We start from the raw sequence: 12,040 nt of genomic DNA on the forward strand, positions 1-12,040 counted from the left end.
TGCCTTACCTCCTGAACACCGTATCTGCAGTTCCAAAACTTACAAAGTCGCTACTCATTAGTAATATTTATGATTCCTACCAACCCATATTTTGATGCCCTGGAAGTGTGGTAGACAACTCATGGTCATTTATGTAGCAGGCTGTAGTATGAACAAACATTTTTTTGTTTACAGCATTTCACTCGTACGAGTTTCCACAAGAAAAAATGTAATTCTTCACTTGGTTCAATTGTTACAAGTTTGTAAACACACTAACTTGAAGGTTCAGCTGCTCCCATGTGCAAATCCAGTTTTGGACATAAATGACCAAAATAAATTATCGTTCTGCAAGCTTTCGAAATCAAACACTAGGATATGCTTCCATTAACCTTGAAATGAAGCTACGAAGTACGATTTATACTGCTACAAGATAAGCAAATAGAGGAGTTTTTGGGTGAATCTTCCTATCACTTGCCATTTGGCAAAATATCCCCATTGATGTGCAACGGCTGTGTATACACTCTCGATTTACACATATACAAAAACTTAAAAAAAAAAAAATTTAGACGAAGATAAGGCTACATTCCCATTAGCTTTGTAAGAATATGTCCCAATCGTATACCTTCACATCGAAGCTGGAGTCTTCAGCTAGTGTACGTCGGAGCTCCTTGGCAGATTCAGCATTTCTAGCCAGCAACAAGGCAAAGCCACCACCTCCAGCACCAATAAGCTTGTACCCACGGCAATAGCGGTCAGAAAATGTAAAGAGCCTGTCAACGAGTTCATTGCTGCAATATGGATCAAGTTCCTGATGCAATCTCCAAGCTTCCATCATTACATCTCCAAGCTCATCTATGTCACAGTTCATCAGAGCTTCCCTCCCAATTTTTGCCAGTTCAGCAAGGCGCTTGATGCTAGATACTAGCAAATTATCCCGTCTGAGGTACCGAGCCACAACTTTGTGAAGCACTTGGTGTGCAAGTCGGACCTGCACATCCATGGCAGTGAACTGTAACCTTAGAAAAGCACCATTGGAATCATAGGTTGTGAAAAATTTCTTGCATGGAAAATAATCTACAAAGGAATACTGACGAGCAAGTTGTCCTAACCCACAAAAATGAACTAGACATGTACAGCGAGACAGAAAAATAACGATCCTCAGTAACAGCACAATCTTCTTGAGATCCAAGAGCAATAATTAGGTGGCAGATTATTAATACCAAGCCATGACTTAATTCGCAAAACATACAGCAGATAAAATAAATGCCAAATTATAGGTTCATCTCTTCCTCTATACTTATCAGGACTTTCAGCTGCATCTGAAAAAGATACATCATGTTAAAGCACTTCTCAACTGAAACTAAGAGTACAATCACAGACCAAGCATTATTGATCCCTACAGTATTGAAATCTCAATAACTTTCTCCTCTAATCTTGAAAGATTCTTACAGTTCTTCTAGTTAAAGGGTTAAACTAGATTCTGAACCAGCAATTTAGTTGCACGAGAAATATCTATCATATCTATCACAGAGAGAAAGAGAGAGAGAGAAAGAGGAAAGAAGCAGTTTGCTTACTTGACCAGTAAATACCACAAGAAGTCGTTGCTGCAACTCTACTATCATTTGAGGAGAAGGCAAGAGGGAAATGACTTGAAGCCGCAATGGTATTCCAGGAAAACTGGAAGTACACTTAATTCCAGGATATAGTCCACCAATTTGATCTTGCCAGCCACCTCCTGTGCCCATAAGCTGTTCCAACACTAAAACAAGTCTGGCAACATTTTCATTGCTTTCATCTTCATCAGTTATTCGGAGAAGTCCTTTAACAACAGCAGCTGCTAAGATGCTGGAAGTCCCCAAACCGCTACCACGAGGAACATTTGCCCATGTTCTGATTCTCAAGCCAGTACAGAGAGGGATTTTTCCACTGATGATATTCGTTACAAGCAATGCCGATTTGACAAGGCGAAAGCGATCGCTGTTATCGAAAGGTGGTGCAATGGAGGACAATTCTTCAATATGTATGTGGTGTCCAGAGTCATCAGTAATTGATATCCCTGTTGTTTTAGTGGTCTCTATGACCGTACCAATAGGAAGAGATCCCTCCAATGTAATTGCCATGTTCAAGACACAACCAGAACGTTCTAAACTCCATGGAGGTGTATCACTCCAACCTCCAACAAAATCCACACGGACTGGTAACTCCACCTTCACTATCCTGGAGCAGAAAGAATGATCTGGATGACCATTTAAGTTATCAACCCATTGCCCCTCCTTAGAGGACTGACCGCAGGATTCGAAGAGATTTTCTGGGTAGAAAAAGACAAAAAGTCAGATCATACACATACAATTGCAATTCTTGTAAGCAGTCTTTTTTTTGGAAGTTATTAGATCACTTACAGATCATTGCTCGGTGGATCAGGACAATGTATAATTGACTGCAGGTTTACCTATAATTATTTGATTTGAATTCCACTAATTTACTTGTCAAAAGATTACTTTTACCTTTAAAGCCATATCTTACTGCTGAAGCAGTTTCTTCAGCAACTGCAGCCCAAATTTCGTTCTCCACTTCTAATGCTTTCTTTTCATCATTGCATGCTCGGAGAAGATCGACATGGACCTGATATGCCCTGCTTTTGGGAAGGGTCTGAGAATTTTGAGCCTGAAGATTGGGACTCAAAGAAAGAAATTCTCTGCACATATCCCCTCCACCTCCTTCATTTTGCAGAACTTCTTCAAACAACTGAGATACATTGCGCCCAAGCAAGCCAAAATTAAGGCAAGCAGTAACAATTCCAGCTGCAATATCTGCTTGATGTTTGCTAGAACTTAAGCACATAGATGAAAAGTCAATTAATTTATGCAACTCCTCCAAACTGATACGGGATGACCTTCTCCAGTGTGACTCCAAAGATTCATCTTCCGGGTTGCCCAAGCCCATTAACCATGTTGCCATTTTGAGCATCCCAGAGTACGGAAGAATAGGGAATATTTTAGCATTCCACAAACATTTTTCCTGGGTTCCTTCTGAGCTCCAGAGATCAGTATCTTGAAGGCCTAAATCACCTAAGACCTTGTTCCAGGGTTTCCCACAAAAAGTCCCATCCTTTTGAAATGAATTTTTAGGGTTATCATGGAGACCACAGTAAACAATAACCTTTTCAGTGTACCCTATCAAGGGAACCTCCCAGAGGCAATGACGATCTGGAAGACAGAATTTGGATGAATCTTCTGCCACCGGACTGTCAGCTGCTGGCAAATGCACACCAACAACTATACATTGTGAACCAATCTGCACCCCACGTGAAATGCAGGAATCATATACCATAGAATCTTCCCCTATAGAGACACCAGATGCTATTTGGGTAGAAAGGATTATTGCCGAGGCAGCAATATCAGATACTGTGGTTGCTGGGATGGAACTTAAATGCCTTCGACCAACAAGCCTTGAACCAGTTTCACTAAGGTGATCCAAAACTTCATTGGAAGTTCCAAAATGCAGGAATAAGAGGTCATCTACAATAAAATATGCAAAGAGCTTCACCAAAGGACCGATATGCATCACTTTCATTAAATAAATACACTATGAACACAAACAAGATGTTTTAAAGACAAAATTCTCAAACTCAAACAAGTTAGGTGACATGATAAAGAACAATAAATTGGTATATTACTTACAACATTACAAACATCATGATATATTCAATAAGATTCAACCTACAAGCACAGTAGCTGAACATGCTTTGTTTTCCCAATTTGCTGACAAGCTCTTCGCCAAGAGGGCGCATCTGCAACCATTTATGCTTTCCCGGTACCCAAGCTGCCACAAGATCTTCATATAAGCTCATCTGCACACGTAAACAAAATTTAAAACACCAAGAGTTAAGAAGTTGAACTTGCTAGACTGCAAAAAGAACCAAGAATTACAATTGGAGCAGTAGCTTCACGAGAAACGTATAATGAAGTGTCTCTACTAGAATGATAGAAGCACTCAAGCTAAGTATCACAGAGAGGAGTACTTTGCATAACAACATAAATGCCTGTCGGCTCTGATATTGTGTTCTTTAGATGCTGCTTGTATTTGGCAACAAAACTTAGCAATCAAAATTTGAAGAGAAAAGGATTGTAAAAATAGAATGAAGCGATGTCATACAACAGACAGAGTATCAGTGGTGGAAGAATAAATGATGTTTTGAGAATTATGTATGCATAACAAGTCAGCAACTTGACAAGTAATGGAAAATGTTCTGATAAGATTTTAGCCAAAATAAAACATCCAGCAAACAGAGTTGTAAAATATTAAAAGCAATCATCTCAGCTATGCGCAAAAGTTGGTGCAACCATCAAATCTTCACAGCTAATGAATGACATGGCTTGCCTCTTTCTTGCTTTCCAAAAGCTCCGAGATCATTGGTTGGGAGGAATAGGCAAGTCTTACAAGATCCATCCATGCTTTACCACGAACTGCAATTATTCCTGTATCCAGCAATGTTCTGCCATCATCTAGAATTGCCTGATGGTCAACAAGCTCCTTTAAGCTAGGTTTCTGAAGCAGATTCTCCACTAAACTGATGGCAAAGTTTTCATCTGATAGCACAGATTTTGATGCTACAACAACACCATGGTTGGATGCTATGTCAAGAGTATTGGGGACAGTGACTATGCAGGAGGCATCATCAGGAAGAACCAATGAGCTGGCATCAAAACAAGGAAGAACATCTCCTGTCATGGTGAGTAATCCACCTGAAAGAATGGTATGGTCAGCATGACTACATCAAGCTCTAATAGAAGCAAGAAGGAACAAACATCAAGAACCATACAGATTCCAAGCAAGGACACACATTAAATGATTATGTGATAATGACAAACATGAGAAAGTAACCTTCATTCTTGAAAGCTTGTCTGGCACAAGAAGCAATTGCAAGTATATGATCAAAAAGCAGAGGTACTGGCCCGTCCTGGTCATCTGATGCCAGGTAAGGAAGTGGCAGGAAAATTTTTCCCATGGGATTCGCCCATGGGACTCTTTTAGAGTCACCTCCAGCATGAAGCAACAAGATATGCTTCTTGGCAAGCAACTCAACAAATGCCAAGGAAGGAACTCCGTCTTTTAAGCCTACATTGGTTTCAGTGGATATAGAATTGGAGCTCGTTGTAATTTCTACCTGCAGACGTCACCTGATATACTTAATCAAGAAAGCAGCGAAAATACTACTAAGGATCACAACAATGTCCTAAAAGACATCTTCTCTCTGAAAGATAAACTATCATAACTGTGCAGAATTCTTCAATATCATATCCATGTATTACACAAGCAAATTTATCAGGGTATCTTGTTTTCCTCTCCATAATCTATCCTCTCTCAAAAGATAGGTAAGTGCAGCTGCAAGGACACATCACAAAACACAAAATCTAATCTTCTAAAATTCAAGTGTGCCAATCTAAACATCTTGGTACATAACTCCGGGAGGAGCATATTGCAATGGGGACAAAACAAAGTCAGCAATATATGAAATATAAGTAAAAACTTCTACCAACTACCTTGCCTCTGCTTTTGCGTAATGTATCTTCCGCTTATTGTACTGTAATAGGGGAACTTGCTACTTCGAACCCCAAAAAACAAACCATGAACACTATTTTTTCCAATTTCCAGTAATCTGAACGATTTCATCTTTGCAAAATGTGGGAATATGATTTCTTTGGAGCAAATTCAGAAAAGATTGGATCAGTCATTATGATCACGACTTCAGTGTCATAGAACTCGTGCAAGGAAAACAAAAAAGGCAAAGATTGTTGAGAAATAGGATTGGATTAGTTAAAAAAAAGCAGCAAGACGGAGTTGTTTACGAAATCCAGAAGCGGGTACACAAAGACCTCAGAAGAAGAGTAAGCAGAAATTGGAAAGATACACTAAGCAAGTAAATATTGATAATGCAGGGAGTGGAAGTTGGGGCAGTAGTAGTACCGGAGAATTGAGGGTGTAATAGTGTTGAGCGAGGGCGAGAAGGGCATGAAGGGTGGCGGCGCCGGAGCCAATGCGGTGGCCATGGGGGTCGGGGACGGCGAGGGTGAGAGTAGAGGGAGCAATGCGGCCAATGCGCTTGCCACGATTGAGATGCCAATGGTAGAGGTGGGCCTGGTGGGGGCTAGCGGCGGTGAGGACGATGGCGTCCCAGGTGGGAACCCTGGTGGGATGGCGGACGGAGAGGCGGAGATGGTACCATGCCTTCCTCAAGGTTGTCTCCAGATTGGCTTTGCCTCTACTCCTCCGCTTAGTCTGAGTCCCATCCCTCCTGCTTTCCATCATTTAATCCCAGGCGGAGGGAACTACTATTGCCTGTGATTTCTACAGCGGATCCAAAGTTAGCCGGTTGGTGAGAGTGGAACTCGAAACCACCTGCGATTCCCCAGGCGTCCGCGCTCTCTCTGGCCGCCGCCCATATCACAAGTACAAACAAACTCTCATAAATTATTACAACATCAGAAGTCAGAACTCAGAAGTCAGAACCATCTTCACTTGTGAATGGATAATCCCAATCCCGACACACGAATGGATAATCCAAAAAATACAGAGCAACAGGTGGTCCCGACCCGACATATAGCGTCGCCCGGACTTGAACTGGAGACCTTCACTGTGTTAGACTCACGTTATAACCTCGTACGGGACGACACCATCGCCGGCATAGGAGGGCCTTCTATTCTAAATAAGAGATCTCCTATTAGAAGAGGCATCGAGCGGGGATAGCTCAGTTGGGAGAGCGTCAGACTGAAGATCTGAAGGTCGCGTGTTCGATCCACGCTCACCGCATATCTCTGTCCATTTTTCTTCTTTTTAAACATCTAATGAGAGGTATCTCCTTATTTTCCTGTATTTTATTATTTTAACACGGCATCTCAACTTCAACGCCATTTTTTTCTTGAATTGCAAATTATCATCTTTATGTTGCCAACATCATTTCTTTCTTAATTTTAAATGCTTTTTCCTGACCATTGAAAATAATAAACGATTAATCGACTAAACTTATTATAAATACATTACGATTATAGAAATAGAAAGCGATCCAAATCATTCTTCTTTTACTTCCTATGCATACCCGTATTAAAAAATTATTTTATGTATCACATTTTCTTTTTTAGGTAAATTAGAGTACACCTAAATTTCTTTTATAGCATTAAGCAGCCACGCGTAAGCAAATAACCAGCGTATATTCGCTTGCCATGCCCAAATAAGATTAAATGATAAGTCACCCATAAAACCCGAAAAAGAGATGATGCCCCAAATCTTGAGCTGAGATTGGATTTGTTAGTTTATCACAGTTTCCTCCCATGCAAATCAGAAACTTCAGAAATGCTTCTACCTGTTTTTCTAGCAAAGTTTTTTTTGTTTCTGTTAGTCTATCTATCAAATCCACGTTGAATGCTTGAATTTAACAAACCTCATCGCACAAGTGTGTGTTCAACCCTTCTCTATCGCACCATTCCATTTGGTTTCCTCCCAATAAATCAACCTCCTCCCCTTCTCATCCCCTTTTCTTACCCTTTCCCATCTAAAAAGCAAAAAATAACAAAAAGAAAAAAGAAATCCCCTTTCCACTCTACCTTCCAAACCCACACCCCCCCCCCCCCGGACCCCAACCTTTACACATTATCCCTTTTTTCCCCTTTCTTCTTCCTTTTTTCTTCCCTCCTCCTTTCTTCATCTTCTCCATCCATATATCCCTACAGCCCTTTTATCATTCCTTTTAAAGGGGGTGTGAACTGACTGTTTCTACAAAAGTAACATATGTTGTACAATTATGGTAGGAGAGAGGATAAACCATAAATGAGAGGTTCGTTGGTTGCTATAGAGAAGGGTCAATCAAGATTATTAGTAGAAGAAGAGGATAATGGAAAGTGGGTTTTTGGGAAGGAAACAATCTTCGTGTTCCTTTAAGAAGATCTTCTCAACACATGCATGGTTGTCTAGGTCGTCTTATGTTGTTGATTTTGTATGTGTTGCGGATGCTACGGAAGTAGTTAATGCTGTTTTGGATATCGGATGTCGATGCTGCCACCTACGACGACTCAATCACATGCAATCGGCATTCTTTTCCGACGTAACCCAATGCAATGGCGCCCTGGAGGGAGGCCTCATTCTTTAATCTTTCGTTCTAAGTTTAGTTGGCTGTATTCCTTATTCCTGTTCGCGTTCATGCTGTTGTTCTCGTGCTTTTCGTTCTTCTTCTTTCAGTTTCAGTTTATTCTAGTTGTCTGTTTGTCTTCCGTCTGTTTGGTGTTTGTGATGAGTTGTTCTGGTGCTGTTGGATTGGGATTACCTCTTTCTGGGCATAAAAATGAACGGAGGAACGGGACCGTGATTGGGTCTTGTGTTGTTGACGAAGATGATCAGTTGTTTTGGGATATAAACGGCAATGGCAACGTTGATGAGCTTCTCCTTGATTACGTCGACAAAGCCAATGGCAATAACGTTAATGAGGCGCCCAATCCTGAGCTCCTTCACCATGTCGAGAAAGCCAATGGCAACACCGTCTACGAGCTGCCTGACCTTGAGTTCCATGACTATGTGGAGAAAGACCCTAGGGGTCGATACCTTCGGGTACATTTTTATACTAGTATAAAATGTAGGCGTATGTTCCTCTGATATGCGGAAATTTATGCTGATTCTTGTGCCATACATTCCCTTTGATATGCCATTTGTCTGTACTAATTTTAAATCTGTAACATGCCATCTGCAATTTGTAAACTGTTGATTGAGTACACTTTTATTTGTTTTCAAAAGAAATGATCTTCTTGTAATTACAAACTCTATCACAAATATTTGGGGGACATGGATTTGGAACGAGTAAAAATTATTAATTGTTATATTCGAGTTTATCTATTTGTTCTTGTTTGGAAGATGCTGCATATAATTTTTAGTGACAAACATGAAAGTTTTAAGTTTGTCTGCTTATTTAATTAATCAAACATTTATGTTTTTATTAACCTTATTGTGCAGTACAATGAGGTCTTGGGCAAGGGGGCATTCAAGACTGTGTATGATCTTGCAACTTTCTCTCAATTTGTTGCTTGACCAAAAAAACTGTAAATAAAGCACACTATTTTTGTTTTACAAAATTTTGATTAGCTGAACTCTCTAATTGCGCCTATTTCTGTATGTTTTTTTTTTTTTTGTTGTAGTTACAAGGCCTTTGACCAACTAGATGGAATAGAAGTTGCATGGAACCGAATCAAGATTGCTGATGTATTAAGATCTCCAGAAGATTTGGAGAAACTATATTCTGAGGTTCATCTACTTAGACAATTGAAACATGAAAATATTATGAAGTTTTATGATTCATGGATTGATGATAAGAAGAAGACGGTAAACATGATCACCGAACTGTTCACATCTGGGAGCCTGAGACAGTGAGTTATTTGAATGACTTTAGCTTATTTGTTCCTACATTGATGCCGCTTTTAGTTATTTGTACGTGTTTTGGCTAATAGATATCGAAAGAGGCATAAAAGTGTTGATACGAAGGCCATAAAGAATTGGGCAAGACAGATTCTACGAGGTTTAGACTATCTTCACAGCCAGAATCCACCAATCATTCACCGAGACTTGAAATGCGATAACATTTTTGTAAATGGAAATCAGGGGCAAGTCAAAATTGGTGACCTTGGGCTGGCAACTGTTTTGCAGCGGGGTACTGCTAAGAGTGTTATAGGTTTGATTCTGACAACCTCTTTCATCTACATATTCTGTAATAGTAGAACCTAAACTTCTCAACGAGCTCATTTTATGTTTTTTTTTTTTTTTTTCATTAGGAACCCCTGAATTTATGGCCCCAGAAGTTTACGAAGAGGAATACAATGAGTTAGTTGATGTATATTCATTCGGAATGTGCATGCTGGAAATGGTCACTGTGGAATATCCGTACGCTGAGTGCAAAAATCCAGCTCAAATTTTTAAAAGAGTTACCTCTGTAAGTTCAATTCAACTTGATGTCTTGTATATACCATTATCAGGTCTTACGTGCGTGTGTGTGTGTGAGTTTAATCATCCATGGGAATTTGCTCAATTCAGGGCGTTAAGCCAGCTTCTCTTGGTAATGTGAGTGATACCAAAGCCAAAGAGTTCATTGAGAAATGCTTGCTTCCAGCGTCTAGGAGGTTGCCTGCTAAGGAGCTTCTTAAAGATCCATTTCTCGAAGCTGATAATATGAAAGAACCCCTTCGGCATCCAATAAAGTTAACTAACCAAACTCCTAGATCACCAGGTTTATTGAGCTGTGAACCTCATTCTATGGATGTGGATGCCGAGTATACTCAATCCAATGCTGAGAGTCCGCACGGTGCTATTTTAGAATTTCAGCGGGTGCATCAAAACAAGGAATTCAGGTTGAAGGGGAAGAAAAATGATGATAACTCAATCTCGTTGACTTTGCGAATAGCAGACCAGCATGGTAACTAACTGCCTGCCTAACTATTGTTTCCAGTGCTTTATACTAGTAGTATTAGTTTTGTACAATATAATCGATTTATTTGATTCCATTATTATTATTTTTTTTTTTTTTAGCTACAGGCCCGGTCAAGAACATACACTTTCTTTTCTACCTTGATACTGACACTGCGCTCTCTGTCGCCGGAGAGATGGCGGAGCAACTATCATTGGCAGATCATGATGTAGCTTTTATTGCTGACTTTATTGACTATCTAATTTCGAGAATTTTACCTAGTTGGATACCCTCGTCTGATGATTATTCAAGCGGGGAAAGAAGCACGTACGAAGGCATTTCAATGGCTGGCCGCAACTTCGCAGCAAGTAAAAGGTTTTCGACTCCTAATGGTTCTCCTGCCGAGGTGGGACTCAAGCCAGACGATCATACTATGGATAATATTCGAATGAGTACAATGGCTAATAAAGGTAATTCGTGTACCAATCCAAATCCAAGTGATATGTCACCTGGCGCTGCACTTGACTTTCTACAACCTGCAGCCTTATATGGTGAAGAATCCAGTGGATCAATAACTTCGGAGGTAATGGGAGAGAATGCCTCAGATAAGAATGAGAACTTTGCTGAATCTCTTGATTACAATAATATTAGTGAGGAGGCCTTTAAAGGTTATAGCACTCCGGCCTCTGAGATGGATTTTGCGGAATTGTATTATGACGAATGTAAGATCCAGGAAAATGATTGGGATGGTCTAAAACACGTAGCTTGGAATGAAGTTGTAAAGAATCTTGGAATGAGTTTCACAGATGTAAATAGAGTTTCTGAAGATACATATCTGACAAGCTGTTCTTCATCCTTGTCCTTGCTGGAGAAGAGTCAAGAGACTAAGTTAAAGACAGAGTTGGATGCAATCGACGCGCAACATCAGCAGTGGTTTCAACAACTATCTAAAATGAGGGAGGAGGCAATTGAAGCCACCATGAAGAGATGGACGACAAAATAGAAATTAGAAGTTCATTGAAGGAAAAAAAAAATGAATGCATTTAATTTGTATTTTCAATTCTTTTATTGTGGTTTTCAGTACCGAGAAAAGCCATCTCCACAGGCTTGTGAATATGCGGACTGGAACCACCTACATTAGAATTTAGATCTCGCCTCCTTCAAGAACTTATATCTTTATGCGTGTACAGTCCTCGATTCTATTCATTTTTGCATCCTGTCCTGGCTATAAATAAAACTAGAGGATATATTTGTATTTTGTGCGTGTATGGTACTTTTTTTTTTTTTTTTTATCAACACAGAGGGTGTCTGGGTCAATCCGTAAAGGACCTGACTAATCCCTCTGTACCTGTGTACCCCGCCCCCAAGAGCACCCAGGCGATATGTGAAACCAGACTCGAACCTGTGCCACCACGAGGAATGGGGTTCATCGGCTGAGCTGATTTTGTTTGTACGTATATGGTACTTGATTCTTAAAGAGGTGATTTTTGGTGGGTAATTGGACCGACCTAAATCAATCACTTCTCAGATGAAGTGAAGTGTGTTTGCTTATCCGAAGTGGATGGCGGGGCTTCTCCCCTGGGATCACTCCGACGATCAAGTTAGTATGAGAACGAGAGAAAA

At 40.2% G+C, this 12,040-nt stretch overlaps 1 protein-coding gene, 1 non-coding gene and 1 pseudogene across 2 annotated transcripts; 2 read left to right on the forward strand and 1 right to left on the reverse strand.

The window, feature by feature from the left end:
• Positions 1-332: 332 nt before the first annotated feature.
• LOC140037136 (bifunctional fucokinase/GDP-fucose pyrophosphorylase-like) lies at positions 333-6,761 on the reverse strand. The gene is made up of 7 exons (XM_072081300.1): positions 5,947-6,761; positions 4,864-5,146; positions 4,360-4,724; positions 3,703-3,829; positions 2,484-3,497; positions 1,554-2,287; positions 333-967 (listed from the first exon to the last, which is right to left on the reverse strand). Exons 1-7 carry the CDS (start codon positions 6,286-6,288, stop codon positions 569-571), a joined length of 3,264 nt encoding a protein of 1,087 aa, XP_071937401.1. The 5' UTR covers positions 6,289-6,761; the 3' UTR covers positions 333-568.
• TRNAF-GAA (transfer RNA phenylalanine (anticodon GAA)) lies at positions 6,717-6,789 on the forward strand. Its single transcript has one exon. It is a non-coding gene; the product is annotated as a tRNA-Phe (tRNA).
• Positions 6,790-7,447: 658 nt separating this feature from the next.
• Positions 7,448-11,672, forward strand: LOC113733353 (serine/threonine-protein kinase WNK8-like; annotated as a pseudogene).
• The last annotated feature ends 368 nt before the right edge of the window (positions 11,673-12,040 follow it).

The sequence above is a fragment of the Coffea arabica genome, chromosome 2e, assembly GCF_036785885.1.
Source record: "Coffea arabica cultivar ET-39 chromosome 2e, Coffea Arabica ET-39 HiFi, whole genome shotgun sequence".
Lineage (NCBI taxonomy): Eukaryota > Viridiplantae > Streptophyta > Magnoliopsida > Gentianales > Rubiaceae > Coffea > Coffea arabica.